The sequence below is a fragment of the Chelonoidis abingdonii genome, chromosome 10 (genome assembly GCF_003597395.2).
Source record: "Chelonoidis abingdonii isolate Lonesome George chromosome 10, CheloAbing_2.0, whole genome shotgun sequence".
In the NCBI taxonomy this organism is placed as follows: Eukaryota; Metazoa; Chordata; order Testudines; family Testudinidae; genus Chelonoidis; species Chelonoidis abingdonii.
Genome location: NC_133778.1, coordinates 49,112,871 through 49,134,777, shown reverse-complemented (window position 1 = coordinate 49,134,777; position 21,907 = coordinate 49,112,871). Strand labels below are relative to the sequence as shown.

Below are 21,907 nucleotides of genomic sequence, written 5' to 3'. Positions count from 1 at the left end.
TGGATTGGCAGCAGAGCAGAATTGCAGAAGAGAGAGAGGTTTGTCCAGAGAGAAATAGAAGGTTTGGAGAGAGTGCTGCGGTGGATTGGGAAGCCCAACAGAACCCTAGGTAAGGGGCACCAGGCTTGTATAGAAGAGAGGCGAGAAGCCCTTCACAAGCTGACGGGTATGAGAGGGAAGTAACCCAGGGAAGAAACCGCTAGTCAAGTGGTTCACCACAACCCCAGGGCCCTGGGTTGGGACCTGGAGTAGAGGGCGGGCCCAGGTCCCTCCCTCTCCACTCCCCTCCTCCAGGACACTAGGGAGTGATTAAGAACTGGTTCAGAGGCAAGCAATATCGCCCTGAACCTACCCCAGAGAAGAGAAAGCGCCCCCCCCCCGAGACCCAGAGAACAATACCGGCAATTTGCCACACGTGGTGTCAGGTAGTGGGATCTGCGCGCTGGGGACATAGTCCAGGGGGAGACATAACCCTCCCACCCTTAAGATGGACGACGTGGTCAAGGCCCTTATACATGCCACCGCGGCCAGCAGGAGGCCTACCAGGGTCCAGGCAACCGCCCAACAAGAGGCGACTAGATTGCAGCAAGAGACTAATCAGCTGCTGCTGAGTCAGGCTGCTCAGGACCGAGCCGGTGTGCGAGAGACCTAATAAGCCAGAAATGAAGACCCTTATGGAACGAATCACCACGGGGAGGGACCCGACCATACGGGCTAGCCATTACTTACAAAAAATGACCAGGGAGGAATGATGTGGAAGCATACCTCCTGCTTTTGAGAGAACAGCCCTGCGGGAGGCCTGGCCCCGAGAACAATGGTCCTGGATCTGTATCCTTGCCCATTCTGAGTGGGAAGCCAGAAGGTCTATTACGATATGTCTGCAGGCTGCGCAAACATATTCGCCAGTAAAGGCAGAGATCCTGGCCAGGTTCGAGTGACAACAGGCACTACGAGACCAGAGGTTCCATGAATGGCGATATATGGAGACAAGACACCCCGAACGCCAGTTGTTGACTTGATCCAACGCTGACCCGGAAATGGCTCGCGCCCTGAAGCCCAATAGCTCTGAGGAGAGATGGAGGTACTAATATTGGACCGGTATAAATGCCGGGGGGTTACCACCCGAGGGACTCAAGGACGTTGGGGGGTCAGAATGACCCTCTACCGTAATGAATGAGTTGGTCTCCCTCGTGGAAAGACAACTGGCAGCCCACGACTGTTTCCCGACTCCAAAGCGGGGAGACACGGCAACCCAGGAAGACATAACCCAAACCCAAAGGCCCCCCGGACTGTCAGAGAACTCTAGAAAAACTATAACCGGGAGGAAGAGCGTGAGGAATGGCTCGAGGCCAGAAGGGCCTGGGGGTTTTGGGAAAGTGGTGGGGGCCGGCCAACTAGCCCGCAGGCCAGGGGGTGATAACGGAATGAGGGGACGGTGTTATGAATGTGGGGAATTGGGGCCTATAGTAGCCCAATGTCCGCAACAAGGAGGTGCCTATGCCATTGTAATCTGGGGAGTTAGGGGAGCAATGTTGGGCCGATCAACCTGGTAGGGGTTACATTGACCTCCATGGATTAACAGACTCAGGAAAAAGAATGGTAATAAGAAACCATAAGCATTAATAGATTTCGGAGTGCTGTCACACGTTGGTCTCGGGAAAGTTGGTTGAAACAGACCAACTAACTCGGGCCAAAAAGCACAGGGGTTAACATGCGTAGGGGCACCGTGAATTTTACCCTACGCAATTCCAGTACGGATTGAAATCCAGGGGAATACCCAGAGTTTCTGGCAGGAGTAGTCCCCAAGCTCCCCTTATCCTGTTTTTGATTGGGAGAGACTTCCCTGGGTTTGAGAATACTGACCCCGATAGAGGCAGGAGAGGGTAGCAACGCCCAGGTTAGACAGAGGACTAAAGATAGCCTCGCCCCAATGTTTGCTGAATTTGCGTCCAGAATTGTTCTCATCCCTGAAAACCCGCAGGGCTAGGCGAGAACGAAGGGCGGCTAAAAAGTTAGGGACCAGGATCTGGCAGCTGTTAATCAAAAGACTCCCTTGTGGGTAGCGACAGCGCCCAGGAGACAACAGGAGAAGGTTCGGGTCAACGGAGGATCAGCAGGAAGGTTCGCTGGCCCAATGTGGGCGCACACCCAGGGGGAAAGAGTTGAAATTTAGGCCCCCCTGGAATTAGGTCAGTTAGTTCACTGCACGTGAGACTTTGGGCAGGACCAGGCCGAAGATCCATTATACTGCAAACGTGAGGGAGGAGGTAGTGGAAGGTAATGGAGTGGCCTGTAGAAGGAAAGTCAAGGCCAAGGCCATATTACGTGCTCAAACGTGATCTGTTGTACAGAATAGAGCAAAATACAGGGGAAAGAAGTACAGGCAATCTAGTCCCACGGAAACAACATAAGGGCCGTACTAGAGTAGCTCAAGTCATTTAGTTTTGGGGGACATCTAGGGAGACAGAGACGCTGGATAGAATACTAGAAGGCTTTTATTGGCTTCTACAGGAAATCACAACATTGAAAGTGGCATGCGTATATATGTGCGGCTCCGCGACTATTCTTGAAGCCGCAGCTGGACCAGGAGTTTCCCGCCCTGGCGGACCCGTGGTGCCGGGACTTTCCTAAAGTTTCAGCGTGTGCGGGTCCCCCCTAGTACCCCACTATATTGACCTTCACTTATGAATGTCACGTTGATCGAGGCAGGATATGCCTATCTGGATCATAGTAAGCGGACACCTACTAAGAAAAGTCGAGCAACGGGGCCACGGCGAGAACGTGATTAGTCTATCAGGTTGGGGTGGCACCCGAGGCAGTATCAGGAGCGATTCACGCGCAGGGAGCCTAGCAGCCCGATGCGCACCTGCCTAGACGAGAACCCCAGGACGCACCTAAGACTAATAGCTCGAAAGAACTCACTACGAGGATCCGCCCAGATGGGGCCACATCGCTATAGGAGATCCTGACAGACCAGGCTGAGACCCCGCATTAACATTACAAAAACATCGAATCGCTTAGACTTAATATGTGCCCTGCCCATCCGTATCACCAAGCCATAATCGGTGACCTCCTGCAATACCATCCCCGAAGAAACCAGACGGACTGTCGACAAGATATCAATCAGAACCTAGAATTCTAGAGCGGGAAGTCGGTAGCTACATGAGTATTGAAAAGCGGAACTGGGACACTCTTTTGAGCCGGTTATTCTCCAGTTGGCGGCTTATAACCGTGAAGTACCGCAAGGCGTCTCGACCGGTATTTCCTCCTTTGAACTCTCTATATTGTGAGCCACCCTCCACGCGGGCATATGATATCGCCTAGAGATGAGGATCTCTGCGCAGGAAAACGCACACGGCAGGAAAGAATAACTATAAGAGAGACATGCTGACACAAGATGACGAGAGGCGTGATGAGCACTACGACGTAACCACGAAATGTAACGTGCGCCAGCATTGGTCAGTATAAGAATGCGACAAAGACCGGTCTATAGCGTCACCATACGTACGCACACGCTCGGCAAAGAAATACGATAGATTTCCAGCGGGGAACGTGTGACTGCTAGTTACTAGCCGACACTACCTGCACCAGCAACTCTGCTAGCCAGTTGGCACGGACCCATGATGAAGATGTGGAAGCCATGGGAGGAAGTGAATTATGAAGGTGAGCCACCAGACCGCGAAAGCCAAGGCAATATCCCAATCAACTTGACGTGAAGCCCTGGGATGATCAGAGAGACAGTGTCTGGTCGACTCGATGATCTCTACTCAGGCGCAACCGGCCGCAGGAGCAGGTAAAGTATCGCCTGACGCTATTAACCTCCGAGAAACGTGATGGAGGTAGTCATTGGAACTCGATCCACCGACCAGGACGTATTGTGTACCACCGAGAATCCGACCAGCCATCGCGGACATTCTAAGTCCCATGCATCATGCTTTGTCACCAGCCCCGGAGATAAAGGTGACTGATATCAGCACGATCGAAGACCGGAGAGCTACAAGGGAAGAAAGTTAGTGAGGGAAGTGCGAAGATGTCTGGATACATCGGGGTCATTGAAAATCCTCACATTGGCCAGCTGGTTCCTGATCCACGATCGTCGTTCCCAAATGCCTGATCGCACTCACTGAGGTTTTGTAACGACTTCCGGAAATTAAGATGAGTCATCACTTCGCAGTGCACATCCCCGTAACTCCACTAACAGTTAGAGGCGAGCGTGTTGATCAGAGGCAACGGCCAAATTACGAGACCACCCCATTTATGTCATGCACCAAATAGCGATCAGTTACGGAATACCCCCTGGCCACCCTAGGCATGCCAGCAAAAGAGAGCTTGCTTTTTTGCTCTACACCCCCCGCATGCCTGTTACCACGTACTCGTTACGCGTCTACTCCCTTCTGCCTCTGGTATGCGCGAGACTCCTCTCATGGGGCACCTTGCCGGACATTCCGGATAATTGCACCTCGGATGGTATAAGTTATTATATGTTATTTACGTATCGTCGTATTTTTTTTTTTCCAGAAGAGTTCTCCGGAAGGTCCCGGGGCCTATGGGGTTGGGTTGTCTCCTGGTTGCCGGTGTCTCCGGCCCTTGAGGTCTGGGAAAAAACTTCGTCGGGCTGGCCAGAGTTGTCTTCACGACGCGGCGATAAAACCAAAACATATAGCAATAGAAAGAACTATGGGGCTCGCCCGAGTTCTGGAGACCTACATCCTAAAGACATAGTTATAACATAGCCCTGATTGGAGAACACACCGCTGGACAAGTGGAAGCAGTGCTGGACGCTTTGCGAAAGCTGTGTGCCACGCGTAATCCTCTGAAATGCGTATAGGACTAGTCTGAGACCAAATACCTCGGGCATGTCGTAGGGAGAGGGGTGGTGAAGCCCCAATGGAACAAGGGGAGGCAATACAGATTGGCCTCGAAACCGCAAGAAGCAGGTCAGAGATTTTTGGGTATATGATTGGATACTATCGAAGATTCACTCATTTGCCACAGAGCGGGGCCATTGACGGATCTGATAAAAGCTCGGGCCGGATAGGTGAAGTGGACAGATGCGGCGGAAGCAGCATTTGCAGATTGCGGACAGCCCTATGCTGCATCCGGTACTCATGGCCCAGACTTCGAGAAGGAATTCATCCTGCAGACAGACGCCATCGGAGGTGGGATCGTGCCATCATCTTCCCAGATCGGTAGGGGAGCAGTCGCATGGGGAGTCTGGTTGGCGTCCCCCGCATCCATTTACCCCTGGGGGTCCAATGATTAAGCACCCCTCTAGCCTAGGTACCATGCCTCCCCCTCCCCTACGAGGAAGACAAAAATTGGACGCTGTTGGTTCTTGAAAGGAATGTGTCTGGCGATAGGGGAAACTAGGGGCAGCATTTCACGGGGTCAGGTGGTAATGGACCAAGGATTCAACATCACATCCGCGTAGTCTTAGTAACCTGGGGCGGCTGGTTTATCCTGCTTTCCTCGTCGAAATCATTGTATCGCACAATTGCCCGCATGCCAGGTGAGAAGACTGCGTACTAGGGAGAGAGGGATAGTGAGATACGGCACAGTGATCGCAGTGTAGCGTTCCCCGGCGATATCCTGCCAGGATCTTGGCACCACTCTTATTGTCGGGGCAAATCAAGTTTTTCCGTGGCATCCGGGAGCATTCTGCAGACGGAAGCGGGCGAGTAAAAGACCTAAGCAACCGTTCAATCGCTTCGCCACATCATAAGGAACCTGGCGGGCAAGAGTACCAACCAATTTCTTGTCGGGGGCCAGGCTCTCGTCACGGTAGCTTCTTCCGCCAATCTCAAAGAGCTCAGGCTCCCAACATCAAACTCATCCCTCCGACCTTGGAGCACCCTAATTTTTTGCCTCACTATGATAGTTTGAGCGGGGGGGGTGGGAGGGGAGACTATCGTATAGATCAAGCCTGGCGGGCAGATAGGGGCGAGCATGCGGAGGGTCCTTTCCCGTGGTATTCTCGTTCCAATAAAAGGGTCCTCAATTAGAGTTGGCTATTAAAGGGTCCTCTAGCGCCAGGGGCTCGGTCCGCGTGACAGGCCCGTTGGCATTTCGGATGGAGCAGCTTGGATTAGTCTCTTGGCTGGCCATTAAGTATCCCGCCCCTGCCTCCGTGAGGACGGGTTGGGACGCGTGAGGACACCGTGGTAGCTCCGCTGAGGTTTGCCCTTTAAGTGGGTGGACATGCTAATTAAAGAAAGGCCCTGACACAGTCTGTCGGTGCATCCATTATATTAGGATGCGAGCAGCGGGTCCTTACTCTCCTCCACGTCTTGAGGAAGCACGCTGTAGCGCGCAACTGACTCCACCAACTTCAGACGCACCTGAACTTGACCCAACATTAGAGCACCGCTTGACGTTGGCCCAGATCATGAAGGATAAAATATGCGCCCCCGGTTGACTCTTCATGTCCAGCACAGGGTGTGGTAGATGAAGGAGGAAGGTGGAGTTGGTAGCTAGGAGTCGTGGCGATCTGACATTGCAGCGACAGAGAAAGAGTTTGTCCTGTCTCTAAGAGAACATAGAAGGTTTGGAGGACGTCTCGCTGCGTGGAGTAGGTTGGCGAGGAGCAGCCCCTAAATTCGCATGATAAGCCTCCTCTAGGTAAGGGGTCGAAACCCAGTTCTTAATCATTCCCCCAGTAGCTGTGTATGTGAACGAGATGGACGGAAGAGAGCCGAGGCTTCGACGCAGAAGAGGCACTGGAGCGGGATCATAGAGGGAAGTACCAGGGGAGACCGCTAGTCAAGTGTTCACGACAACCCGGGCAGTCAGGTGCTCTAATTGGCCACAGCTGTTCTAGTTAATCTAAAGCAAACCTTCCTCCCTTGGCAGGGAATAAGGCCCCCTGCTAACACTCTTATGCTGCCTTCTGGCCATGCTGTATCACAGTAGATTTAATAATGTTTTACCCATTCTCCACTGTGTGGGAATATTCAATATACTAACAGTGGTACAGTCTGTGTAGTGTGCGGATATATCTTATAACCCTGTGGATCACAGACTTTTTTGCTACCATATGGAGTGTTTACCAGCAAAAACAAATGCAATCAACAATGAAGGGAGGATCCAACATCAAGTACACTGAACTGCAACACAGGATATCAATGCCATCAACTAGTGCATGTGCTCTATTTGACTATAAATGCCCAAGAGTTCTGTTTAGCTGTACTTGGAAGGGGTGAGGATTGCTCCATGATTCAGGTAGTTATATAGAAGAGTGACATTGCCAATGGCAATGAAATTGCCCCCCCATGCCTTTTTTCCTGTCCCTCTGGGGTTTTATGCCCATCTGCCACTGGCCAACCCAACCTAAGAAAAGACATATAGGCAACACAAACTAAAACAAATTGATCAACAGCTGAAAAACTTCAAATAAAAACAAAGCAAAAGTTGTGATGCAATCTACCCAGTAACTCAACCACTCCTCCTATGACATAGGAGAAAATAAAAACTAGATGGCCAAGGCCAGCAATAGAGACAACTTGTCGGACAACTCTGAAACATCAATCAAAATTTCTTCATGTTGCATCCTGAACTAGCAATAAACCACTGATACTAAAGAGGCATTCAGGTGGCAGGGGATCAGAAAGCAAATACAATTTTTGTAATGGTTGAATCGTCTTTCACATTTACCCCCTCGAAGGTTGTCTCCATAGTAGAAGCACTTTTCCTGGCAAAGTGCTCCTTGTGTAAATACAACTGTATCGTACTGGTATAGAAAAATCACTCCCTAGGAGTGAAACAAATTGGTACAAACACAGCTTTGTATCTATGCTAGGAACTTCTGTTGGCACATTATATGTCAGTCAGGGATCGCACCTCTTCATACCCGTGACCAACAGTTATGCCGGCAGAAGTCTTTAGTTTAAAAAGACTAAACCAATACCTAGAAGCAATAATAACCTAGCCTCTGGGAACAAATATCAGAAAACATGTGCTAGAGCCAATGTGAAAGAATGCAGGAATCACACAGTATAGAGAATCTTGAAAAGTTCCTCTTGTACATTTTTGATATATGCTTAAAATGTCTACAGATAATGACTAGAACATGTCTACACAGTGTATACATAATCCTGTCTCATCCAAGTCAAAGGCAAAACTTGTATGGACTTCAACAGCACCAGGATTTGGCTCAAAGTGCATATTTTACATGCTTATAAATATGACTTCATATGACAAGTTCCCAGAATAAAAGAAAAAAGTTATAGGATATGAGACAAGAGGGAAAACATTTTTTCAAGTGCTTTTGTCCCACTGTAACACTAACTACATGCCAGTCTCTTTAGTCATTTCATTCATTCTATTTTTTTAGTTGTAGTGTGACCGAGGGAAAAGGGTCTGGCAATAATTTATATTTAATAGCAGAGAATTAAAGAGACAAATCCATGCTACCTCTATAACCAGCAAAGAAGGAAACTAGATACATCCTGTACATGGGCACAACCTAACATCCATAGCAAAGAATGATGGCCATGAAAATCAAGTCCATCACCTCAGCTGGTGAGGCGTGTCTAAGGAAGGGGAGAGCAAGATGGGCTTGGAGATAGGAAAGTGTGGAAACTTCTCAGAGTTAAATTCCTCATATAGGACACAAAGACTGGCACTTTCTCTAGGCAGCACTCTTGTTCAAATACTCCTGTGTGGAATGGCTGAATGGAATGGTTGATATAGCAACACAGATATGATAATGATCTGTAGGTAAGGGACAAGGGGAAATTTCTTTGGACACAATAGGGAAACCCTATGTCAGGCCCAAAGAGGAGTTGATAAGGGGACTTTCTAAAGATCTAGGATTTTCTTTTCTTTTATCTGTAACTAAGCTAAAGGATCCCTACTTCACTCAATTTTGTAAACCTTTTTTTTTGTTTTGTTTTACTACCATATTCTCTTTAGTTTTAATAAATCTTGTTTTAAAGAACATTACTGCAATATGGATAATTTCATGAAGATGGTCTGAAAGAGAAAATATTTCAAACATCTAAGTAGAGGTAGAGAAGGATAAGTCATTTCTGGAGCCTAACTCCCCCATTCATGCTCTCAGTCAGATAGGGCATGAACAGAGTTTATATTCATTCCCATTAAGGTATGTTACAAAGGGCTATTACAGGTATTTACCTATGGAGAAGCCTAAGGACAGAGATATTGGTTGGCAGGGTACTATTTTTTCTATTTTCCAGCCTTCACCACTGGCTGATCAACTGTTAACTTAAATCCTCCTGTGGGCTGGGGTTCCTGGACTTCACTAAACTCTTAAAATACGCATCATGAAAATATTATATTTTGAAACAATTCTGCCTCTCCGATTTTCTGGCCCCCCCACACCTTAACTCATTGCTTCCAACAGATGTATACATAAAAGCCTACTCATCAGTGGCCCAATCCTGCAAGCATGTCAGCATCAATAGTCTCATAGAAGTTAATGGGACAGCTTATGTGAGTAAAGTTACTCATGTGCTGATGCGTTTGCAGGACCATCCTATAAACATTAATTTGCTCCTGCTGTTTATTGCTGTCTTGAAATAATAATTATGCATTTTTAATATAAAAATTCCGCAGAAACCAGTTGTGATGTTAATCCTTTGAGTGTAAGATTTCAATATGAGAAATAAGTAAAAAACAGGTAAATCTCAAAATCAAAAGGTTCCTGTTTTCGTATAAATTACAGTAATAAACAATGGTGTGGAGAAATACAGCTAATGTGTGATACATACATAGATTTCTCTATAAGTAGTAAAAAACTTATTCTACAAAGTTTTTCCACAAAGTATTGTTTAGACTTTAGTTAGAACAATGTTATTTCCCCCCGAGATCAGGGCAGGTGAGGTAATATCTTTTATTGGACTAATTTCTGTTGGAGAGAGAAGCTTTCCAGTTTGCACAAAGCTCTCCTTTACATCTGAGAAATTAACTCAGAGGATATGTTTACACTACAGTTAGACACCCATGAGTGGCCCGTGGCAGCTGACTCGGACTCTGGGGTCTTTTAAGAGGTGGTTTCATTGCAGTGTAGATGTTGAGGCTTGGGCTACAACCGGGGCTCTAGGACCTTGGAAGTAGGAGGGTCCCAGAGCTTGGGCTGCAGCCCCAGCAGGAACTGCAGTGAAACATCCCCTTAGCCAGAGCCCTGGGAGCTGTGAGTCAGCTGGTATGGGCCAGCCATCAGTGTCTAATTGCACTGTAAACATACCCAGAGTGTCACAGATAAATACAAAGTGGAACAGATTATTTAGCATAAGTAGTTAACATATATTTCAAGGGACTATTCAAGGTGAAGTGGCTCATTAACACCTCTCCAGTTATGGGGAACGGGGAAAACCGGGGAGTGACGTGTGTGTGTGTGTGTGTGTGTGTGTGTGTGTGTGTGTGTGTGTGTGTAACAGGGATACAGATTGTTGTAATGAATCATAATTCCAGTGCGCTATTCAGTCCATGATTTTTAGTGTCTAGTGAAATTATGAATTTAAGCTCCTAGGCTCATCTCTTGAAGGTGCTATGCCTTGACTGAGAGGTGTTAATGGGCCATTTAACGTTGAAATATATGTTAACGTATGCTAAACAATTATCTGTTCCATCTTGTATTTAGCTGTGACACTGAGTACATTTCCAGATCTAAAGAAGAGCTCTGTGTAATCTCAAAAGCTTCTCTCTGTTGCCAATTGAAGCTGGTCCAATAAAGTATAGTACCTCATCTACCTTGTCTCTCTAATATCCTGGGACCAATAAGGCTACAACACTGCATACATTTCCCAATCAGTCAAACGATGCTTAGCACAATGTATACATAGATGTCTGTTGTCTTGAAAGAGGTAGTGTGCATCCATTTTTAGAAGCCTATTTGAAAGTTCCCTGTGTTGGTCTAAGTGCAGTGTGCTTAAACACTGTAGCCAACATATTCTGAGGCTCATTTGCTGCAATGCAGCATATCTGGCTGCAGCTTTGGTAGCTTCAGTGGTCTTTGCCTATTACTCAATAGCATAAATCTGTAAGTCAGCTAAAAATGCAGTAGTTTCTCTGCACTGATTTTCCTTGCAACTGTGAGGCAGCCACAGAGTATATGCCTCTATTGGTGTCTTTTTAGAAAAATAAGAAAGTAGCACAACTGCTACACAAGTATACACAGCTTCAAAGCTGGGTATTGGCAACATTCCACCAAACACTTGCTAATCTCTGAACTAATACCAAAAAGACTATTTACAATAATATAAAGTACTGAGATTACTTAAAGCTTTTAAAAGCAATTAGATAATAAATCATTCAAATACCACATTTTCCATACCTTTTCTTTTCCCTCTGCTCTTTGAATCATTTCCTTTTCTTTCTGTATCTTTTCTTTTTCATCTTCCTTTTCTTTTCTTCTGGCAGCTATAGCAGCTTCCAGTCTGGCTGTCTCCTCCTGGTGTGCTCTCCACTGTAGAACCTGACATAAAAGATTGAACAGGAGTACTTGTGGCACCTTAGAGAATAACAAATTTATTTGAGCATAAGCTTTCATGGGCTACAGCCCGCTTCATCGGATGCATAGAATGGAACATATAAGAAGAGTATATACATATACATACAGAGAAGATGCCATACCAGCTCTGAGAGGCTAATTAATTAAGATGACCTGTTATCAGCAGGAAAAATACTTTTGTAGTGATAATCAAGATGGTCAATTACAGACAGTTGACAGGAGGTGTAAGGATAATTATTATATGGAAAAAGATTCAAGCAGTGTAATGACTCAGCCATTCCCAGTCTCTATTCATTGAGAAAGTCTTCCCGTTTAGTCAATCCCTTAACATAGCAAGTGTAACACTGTGGGCCTGAAAAATTGAATATAGTGAAGAAACACAAGTATCTGTTTATCATTTAGGTGTTCTGATTCAATCAGCAATGTACAATTATTTAATAAACATTACTTCCACTTAGTAATAGAGCAGTCATTCTCCATTAATTGGTGTATTATTTAAGAACAAAATCCCACATGAAAAGTTAATACTTTCAATGATACTTGAGCTCCTAAATGCTTACGTCACTTCTAAAAATGGCCTTGAGGCTCTTACATTACTTAAGTGCTTTAAAAAATGTTACCATTTATCTTACATGGTATGCATATTTTTATTTTCTTATTTGCCATATATTGCTTTAAATCATCATGATATTATATTTTTAGTAATAATAATATTTATTATTATTCGCTGAGCAAAGTGAGGCCCTACATTCACCTTGATGGCATTTTTTTTTGTCTGTCTGTAATGTGATAACTTTGAAACAGCACATCCCATCAATTCCAAATTTTCAGGGCATGTTCTAGGCATCAATGATATCCCATTGATTCTGTGGAAAAGTCAGAAACCTGAAAGGGGAAATTGGGGACAATACATAGAGCTCCCTTACATTTGCTTAGCAGGTTTAACTAGCTTTGTAATTGTCTGTGAAGCCAATCTCAGCTCTGCCAATATCTCAATAGAGTTTTAAATGCCGACACACTGAACGGCCTATCTCCCAGAGACAATATCAGGAGGAGCCAGATGGCGAGAAAAGTGAAGGAGGCCTAATTCCGTCTTCCCTTCTAGTGCGCTGCCTCCCCAAAACTTGGTCCAAGGTGGGGGAGACAGAGACAGGGAACCAAACCAGCCTCTGCAAATATTGACTCTGGAAGGAAAAGGAGCACACAAAGGGCAGTGTGTGTCTGTGCATTTGCTAGCCAGAGCTTGGGGCTGCGGTAATGGAGGGTTCTGGTGGGGAAGGGATGTGACCTTCTAAGGTCAGGAAGAAGGGATTGGTGGAGCAGGTTAACAAGTATCTAGGGGTTGGGAGTGTCTAATGCCCTCACCATCTCATTCTTTAACCCCCCTTTCTGATCCCTGTTCCTCCTCCCTACATGCCTCCTTCCCCCACCACATTACTACAGGCAGATAAATCTCTCTAATGCCTCATGCTGCTTCCTGCACATATCACAAGCAGTAGCTTTATATGCTGCTCTCTCATTGTTTGTGCAGCTCAGCCTATAGAAGCAACAAAGTATGTGACCCTTTAGTTATAAAATAATAATAACAAAAAGCACATACAAGCCATAATTGAAACCATTTATCCAAACCCACCTCCCCATTAAAGTCAGGGATCCAAAATACCCCAGTTTTTGGTTTGTAAAGGAAAAATCCAACCAATGAGATTTTGCAAATTCCTAAACCACTCCTATTTTTTCCATCTCTCAGAAAGTAAGATTAAGTGTTAAATGACTCCAGAGAAATTATACCAGGCATAACAACATGAACATAAAAAGGCACAATATGGGAACATTATGAAATGTAATAGTCAAAATCATTTTGGTAGATAGAGATTTATTTTGCTGCAGAAGTGCAGCTTGTGTATTTGTTTCATGTACTGTGTGCTGAGTAATAACATGAAAGGACTCCAAGCTTGTAAAACTCAACTGGCTCATAGTAAAAAGAGCTATTTAGAGATGCCGCAACTGCAGCTAGCATTCTAGCCCTGTGCACAATGTCTGATTTTCTGATGACTCCTCCAAATTCTTTCTTCCTGCATGTTGTGCTCTTCCCTTCAAGTTTCAAGAAGGTTGCTACATCTTTCCTTTTAACGGCTTTTGTTGTGTTTTTTGTGCAAGTGTTTGCTGTCTTGCTGGGGCCAAAGGTTACTAGTATACAGCCCACCCTAGAGACATAGCCTTGAGCACCAGCCCATTGTAGCCTGTTAGTGTTCAAGCATGTTGGCTTTTGAACCAGTCTCTGACTTCTTGTTTGTGTTACCACTCTTGGTGCAGGGCTTGCTTTCACCCTGTTGCTGCCTTCATTCTATTGGTGGTGTCCTGTTGGTCCTCTGTGAGTCTCATATACCTCCTTTCTACATCAGGCCATCTGATGGCTGAGGCTCTATGTCCTCCTGGTCCTGACCTTGGACAGCTATCTGCCACTACTCTGTAGTTGTCTTTGGTTTCGTCTCCACGGCATGGCAAAAGTGAAGCCAAGTAGCTTATGTTTGATGTAACAGAGCAGTGGAGGGATGCAAAGGGAACAATGACACGATCAAAGTGATGGGCAATGAAAATGATTTTTGCAGCATCATTTTGAATGGCTATAATTGGGGAAAGATGGCATTTGTCAAGGCCAATGAAGGATGTTGCACTAACTGAGATACAACATGATGAGAACCTGAACAAGAGTTTTAGCTGGATGGATGGGTAGGAAAGGCTATATCTTAGAGTTATTATACAAAGAGATTTGGCAAGACTTAGAAATAGCCTGGATGGTGTACTGTCTTCCTGGAGCAATGCTGCAAGATTGAATGAGACAATAAAAAGAAGTTTTGTTAAATACATTAGGAACAAAAAGAATCCTAACAATGGTACTGGTCCATTACAAGATGGAAATGGTAGAATTATCAATAATAATGCAGAAAAATCAGAAGTGTTCCATAAATATTTCTGTTCTGCATTTGAGGGAAAAACAGATGTAGTCATATCGTATGATAACACTCTTTCCACCTCAAGAGGATGTTAGACAACAACTACTAAAGTTAGATATATTTAAATATTAGGTCCAGATAACTTGCATCCAAGAGTTTAAAAAGAGTTGGCAGAGGAGCTTGCTGGACTATTAATGTTGATTTTCAAAAAATCTTGGAACACTGGGGAAGTTCCAGAAGACTAGAAGAAAGCTAATGTTGTGCCAATTTTTAAAAAAGGTAAAATGGATGACCCAGGTAGGCCTGTCAGTCTGGGAAGACAATGGAGAGGCTGATATGGGACTCAATTGATAAAGAACTAAACGGAGGATAACATAATTAATGCCAATCACCATGGGTTCATGGAAAACAGATCCTGTCAAACTAACTTTATTTTTATTTATTTATTTTTCTGAGATTACAACTTTGGTTGATAAAGGTAATTGATATAATAGATTTCTGTAAGGCATTGGTCTTAGTACTGCACGATATTTTGCTTAAAAATACTAGAACAATATAAAATTAACATGACACATTAAATTGTTTAAAAGCTGGCTGATAGGTCTCCAAACGTAATTGTAAACAGCAACCACCACTGAGTGGGGATATTTCTAATGGGTTCCTACACAAATCAGTTCTTGGCCCTATGCTATTTAACATTTTTTATCAATGACTTGGAAGAAAACATAATCACTGATACAGTTTGCAGATGACAGAAAAGTTGGGGTAATGGTAAATAATGAAGAGGATAAGTCACTAATACAGACTGATCTGGATCACTTGATAAGTTGGGTTCAAGCAAATAATATGTGTTTTAATACATCTAAATGTAAATGTATACATCTAGGAACAAAGAATGTACATCACAAGTACACAGCGGGGGATTCTAGTGTGGAAAGCAGTTACTCTGAAAAAGATCTGAGGGTTGTGGTGGAAAAATCAGCTGAACATGAGCTACCACTGTGATGCTGTGGGTAAAGGGCTAATGAGCTTTTGGGATGCATAAAGAGGGCAATTCTCTGAATTTGGAACTAATGTAACTGCTGCTGGAACACTGTGCCTGGTTCTGGTGTCCACAATTCAAGGAGGATGTTGACCAATTGGAGACTTTTCAGAGAAAAGCCATAAGAATGATTAAAGGATTAGAAAACATGCACTATTAGTGACAAACTCCAAGAGCTCAATCTATCTAGTTTAACAAAGAGAAAATTAAAGGGTGATTTGATTACCATCCATAATTACCTAAATGGGGAACAAATATTTGATAATGGGCTCTTCAGTCTAGCAGACAGAAAGGTATAACACAATCCAATGGCTGGTAGTTGAAGCTAGACAAATTCAGACTGAAAATAAATTAACTGGAACAATTTACCAAGGGTCATGGTAGATTCTTCATCATTGACAATTTTTAAATCAAGATTGGATGTTCTTCTAAAAGACATGCTCTAGAAATTATTTTGGGGAAGTTCTATGGCCTGTGATATAGAGGTCAGACTAGATAATCACCATAGTTCCGTCTAACCTTGGAATCCGTGAATGTATGTGAAGACCTAGGGAAAGTTTACAGGCCTGAGTGACAGGCAGGAGGGTGGTTTTGTCCACAGTGATCAAGAAACAAGGTAGCGGGAAGGCTTGGAGGTCAGAGATTAAGAGCTCTTTTTTTAGCTTTAGACTGAGGTCTGGAGTACAGAAGTAGCTCTGTGAATTATCTACATGAAGATAGTAGTTTCATTTGTGTTTACTGATGTTACCCAGAGATAAGGTGTGGACGGAGAAGAGAAGGAGACCAAGTGGAACCATGTGGAACCTCCCCAAAAAGCTGAAGGGCAAAAAAAAATAAAGAAAGAATCCTCTGAAGGATACATTGAAAGAGCAATTTGAGAAGCAGAATAAGAGGACTATGGCTGATTGTGTCAACGGTGGTTAACAGGTTGTGGTGGATGAGGATGGAGTAGTAGTTCTGAGATTTGGCTAAGAAGAAGTCATTAGAGACTTGAGGAAGAGTGGTTTCAGTTGAGTGCAAGGGCTGAAAGCCAGACTGGAGAAGGTCTAGGCAGAACTGGTGGAGAGGAACTCCAGACAGCAATTGTAGATAGTGTGTTCAATGAGCTTAGAGATGAGAAAGCAGATTGGGCAAACATTAGAGAAGCAGGGCAATAGGTAGAGGGGAAGTGGGGTCGAGGGTGGGTATTTTTAAGATGGGAAATTACACAACTTTTTATTGTGAAGGGAAAATCAGAGAAGACTGAGAGGTTAGGTAAAAGAATAAGGCAGATGAGGAGAGGCATGAGGAAAAATCAGGAGATAGGATGAGTTGGGGACACTGGGGCAAGTGGAGGGTAAGAGGACAGCAGATAAGAAACTTCTGCATTTGTGGCCAGGGAGAAAGAGAAGAAGGGAGTTGGGGGGAGGGGGAAAAAAGTGATCTGAGGGGAATGGGAAAGTCATATTGAATTTTGCCAATGATAAGAACGGCCATACTGGGTCAGACCAAAGGTCCATCTAGCCCAGTATCCTGTCTCAGACAGTGGCCAGTGCCAGGTGCCCCAGAGGGAATGAACAGAACAGGTAATCATCAAGTGATCCATCCCCTGCTACCCATTTCCAGCTTCTGGCAAACAGAGGCTAGGGACACCATTCCTGCCCATCCTGGCTAATAGCCATTGATGGACCTATCCTCCATGAATTTATCTAGTTTTTTGTTACAGTCTTGGCCTTCACAATATCCTCCAGCAAGGAGTTCCACAGGTTGCCTGTGCGCTGTGTGAAGAAATACTTCTTTTTATCTGTTTTAAATCTGCTGCCTATTAATTTCATTTGATGGCCCCTAGTTCCTGTATTACGAGAAGTAGTAAACAACACTTCCTTATCTACTTTCTCTACACCAGTCATGATTTTACAGACCTCAATCATATCGCCCCTTAGCCGAATCTTTTCCAAGCTGAAAAGACCCAGTCTTATTAATCTCTCCTCATACAGAAACCGTTCCATACCCTAATTATTTTGTCACCCTTTTCTGAACCTTTTCCAATTCCAATATATTTTTTTTTGAGATGGGACGACCACATCTGCACACAGTATTCAAGATGTGGGCATATCATAGATTCATATAGAGGCAACATGGTATTTTCTGTCCTATTATCTATCCCTTCCTTAATTATTCCCAGGATTCTGTTCGCCTTTTTGACTGCCGCTGCACATTGAGTGGATGTTTTCAGAGAACTATCCACAATGACTCCAAGATCTCTTTCTTGAGTGGTAACAGCTAATTTAGACCCCATTTTATATGTATAGTTGGAATAATGCTTTCCAAGGTGCATTACTTTGCATTTATCAACATTAAATTTCATCTGCCATTTTGTTGCCCAGTCACCCAGTTTTGAGAGATCTTTTTGTAGCTCTTCGCAATCTGCCTGGGTCTTAACTATCTTCAGTAATTTTGTATCATCTGGAAATTTTGCCACCTCAGTTTACCCCTTTTTCCAGATCATTTATGAATATGTTAGATAGGATTGGTCCCAGAACAGACCCCTGGGAGACATCACTATTTACCTCTCTCCTTTCTGAAAACTGACCATTTATACCTACCCTTTGTTTCCTATCTGTTAACCAGTTACCAATCCATGAGAGAACCTTCCCTCTTACCCCATGGCAATTTACTTTGCATAAGAGCCTTTGGTGAGGGACCTTGGAAACGCTTTCTGAAAATCTAAGTACACTATGCTTGTTGACCCCCTCAAAGAATTCCAGTAGCTTGGTGAGGCTGATTTCCCTTTACTAAAAACCATATTGACTCTTCCTCAACAAATTATGTTCATCTGCCTGAGAATATTGTTGTCAGCTGAAAAGAAGCAGGAACTAACGAGGCTTGAGCCACCAGTGCTTTTTGTGGAGAGAAAGGAGAAGTGAGCAGCAATGGAGAAGCTAGGTCCAAGGAGCAGAGAGTTGTTGAGAAACTGGGGCTTTGCTCTTCCTCCTTTCCTCTCCTGTAAAAATTTTAGCTCTTCCTTGCTGGGCAAGAACTACCAGTTGTTTTACCAGGAAGCAGGATGGGAGCAAAGAATGAGCATATATGTGCCTCTGAGTACAAGTGTGGTTAAGCGTGAATGAGAATGTGGAAAGTGTTTTGTTTGTGAAGAGAGAGCATGGACAGATATGCATGGGTGGGGACTAATGGATGTATGTATTTGTGGAAGAGAGGAGTTGTAAATGAGGGCATGTGATTAGACACACAGGTAGCAAATAGTGTGTAGGAGGATGGCTGCACTGCAGCAGCAGGTAGGTAAGAAGCTATTTTCTTTTATTCTTACAAGGAGACATTAGCCTGACATTCACAACTGTAAACTTTGAAAAGAAAAATATCATTGAAATATTCTCAGAGTATACTTGTTACTTTTCATGGTCTTTCTTACAGACTCTCAATTGCCATACCATCTGTTTCATGGCTACATAATTCAAGAAGTAACCTCAATTGAAAAAGTAAACTAAATACAGTCATACAAAGCAAACCCCTAAACTGTCTGATCTGACGGCGTGCTAAGCACCTACAGTATCAGGGGGCCAGTCTTAGTACTTATGCAACTCATTAGACACCTGTTTTTGTGATTTACTGTTAATGAGAAATGATACATTAACATAAATAACTCTTATACGTTAAGTACTGCACTATAAAAAACTGTGAGCATCAGTGATGAATCATTTGAATATTTTATAAAAGAGAATTCAATATCATTTATTCCACTAGAATATATATTGCATAAAAATAATTCACCTGAAATTCCTAAGAAAAGGTTATGGGAGTAACTTACACCAATCTTCGTAACAATTGCTTGTAAACAATTTGAACCAAAAGTAGAACAGAGGTGTTTAACACTGGAGTACAGGATTGCCTTGGTAGGGTTGATTTTCCTACTCCCTTTATAATATGTGCTGTATACATGCTGAGGGGACAATGTGAACAACAGCAAGTAGCTGTGAAATTGGTGCTGAATGATCAATTATCTAGGACATTTACTGACAAAATTATTCTTTTCTCTGGTACAATGAGAAATCTCTAAAAACATGTAATAGATGTAAATCACAGCCAAACTTCATGATAAGCTAGTGAATTACCAGTGACTTGTTTGTTTGTTTTCCCCACATCAATCCTATCTCTCCTTTAAGTTAAACACACTGCTTTCCCCTCCTTGCCCCCCTCCTCCATATTTCAGCCCACACTTCTTTCTCCCACACCAATTCCCAGCTTCAATTCCAATATCCTTGTCCTTTTCCCTCCCATTTGACTTCATCCCTTCATATAAAGGAGTTTATTCACAAGATAAATAAATGAAGTAGGTGACTTATAATCTGACCCTGCTTCTATTGAAGTCAGTGGCAAAACTCCCATTGCCACCAATGGCAGAAGGAGCAGGCTCCTAAATCAGGTAGTTTTCTTGTAGGCATCTCAGAAATACATCTTCAAGAAGGCTATAGAAGGCAGTGACTTTGTGAACCAGCCCAGGAAGGCTGTTCAACATTCAGGGGCATTGTCAAAGCAAGATAACCAAACAAGATCCATTACAGAAAGTATCAAAAGTGACTCCTGCTTTAGTATTGTGGAAGTTCTGGAAAGAGCCATGGAAGGGAGGCAACACTCAACTGCAAATTAATTCATAAAGAACGAGAGGTATTCAAAATGTCAAAAGCTAAAACAGCTAAGTTTCACCGAGACACATTTATTTCACAGCTCACTCTGGTTATGACATCCTGATAGTAAATTTAACACTAGAGGGAGTCTAAGTAATGTGATGCTGCCTACAAGAGCCTGCTCAGCTTGAAAAGAATTTAACATCTGAAGACTTGAGCATAAAATGCTACTTAACATATGTTTATCAGATGATCCCACCGAGGAAGCCAACGAGTTTGGGCATGTCTCATGCCAATAGAATGAGAATCCGATTACAAGTATCAGAGGGGTAGCCGTGTTAGTCTGGATCTGTAAAAGCAGCAGAGAATCCTGTGAAACCTTATAGACTAACAGACGTTTTGGAGCGTGAGCTTTCATGGGCAAATACCCACTTCGTCAGATGTCTGCGTCTGACCCTGCATCTGAAGAAGTGGGTATTCACCCATGAAAGCTCACGCTCCAAAACGTCTGTTAGTCTATAAGGTGCCACAGGATTCTCTAATCCGATTACAGTACTTCTGAGCTGTACAAGAATAAGATAACCGATAGGTGGGTAAAGAAATCAGTAGCAGAACAATATTCTACAGCAGATAGGCTTCCAAGTAAAATGTCATCAGAAGAAAGAATGGCCTAGACGAACTTTATAGTATTCTTCTTAAAACAGCTAATTATAGTTTTAAATCAGTTTATCCAAATAGATGTGCGAAATGATAATGATGAAGGACAAGGGTTAGGTAAAATCATTATAGTGACACTTGGTGGAATCTTATAGTAAAGGTGTCAGAATTTCCATTCTAAAACTCCATTTTCTGGAGCTTAATTATATATAATACCTTAATGGAAATTCCCTCCCAGTGTGAAACTTGTAATACAGGGTCTTTGACTAAATGGGTATTTTTTAAAAGAAATTTTGGAAGTAATCTGTTCAACTGTTTTAGTAGAACATGACTATAAAATAAAAAGGTTTAGTTTCAATTGCTTTGTGTGCTCTTTTAATAAGCTGAAACAGAATTGTTTTTAAAATGAGATAGTGAAGGACATGGTCATATTTAAGTCACCCGGACAAGACTGAAGGAAACAAAGAAGCACAAGGAGACCTTAAAACCTTCTAACACTAGACAGTGAATGAATGAAGCCTGTTAATGCTGACATTATCAACTTAACAATATTACTTCTATATTAGGGCTAAGGTAATCTACTGAAGCAGTCTAAGTAAATCTAAATTCTCAGAAAAATAGCGGATTGGGATTTTCTGAACAGGAATGAAAAAGTTCAGGTTTAGATCTGCAAGATTCAAACATGTATTTTAATTTTTAGGTTACTGTTGAAAAATTCAGAACATTTCTTTTTAAGCAAACGTTTTACTATGTCTCATTTCATTTAATTTTTTCATACGAATCGCTATGTTAAAAATATACCCTCCAATAATGAATTGTTGGATTCTACAAGGATGTAGGCAGGCATATACCATGTATGCAATTTTCATTTTCCTGAATACAATTTTTCTTAAGAGATATTATACTTCATTGTATCTTTATTAACACAGTATTAGACTTCTATATGTATCTAATTTCATCTGTCAACTTGGATGGTGATCACACTGAATGAAATGGATCTGTAAAAGCAAGGACTACAAAACTGAAGTGATTTTGCTGCATGGGAGTAGGTACTGAGCACTGCAGAGGGAGAGCAGTAGACTGGGAGAGGCTTGACCATTGAGTTCAAAAACACAGTGCCAATCGATTAAAAAAACAAAACAAAACAAAAAAACATACATAC

The 21,907-nt window shown here is 43.3% G+C and overlaps 1 protein-coding gene across 2 annotated transcripts in view; it reads right to left on the bottom strand.

Moving 5' to 3' along the window:
* CCDC148 (coiled-coil domain containing 148) overlaps positions 1–21,907 on the bottom strand; it is a 139,711-nt gene that overhangs the window by 31,532 nt on the left and 86,272 nt on the right. For both annotated transcript variants that reach the window (XM_032778735.2, XM_032778737.2), the window contains exon 11: positions 11,294–11,434. In XM_032778735.2, coding sequence (XP_032634626.1) covers positions 11,294–11,434 — 141 coding nt within the window. The remainder of the gene's footprint in view (positions 1–11,293; positions 11,435–21,907) is intronic.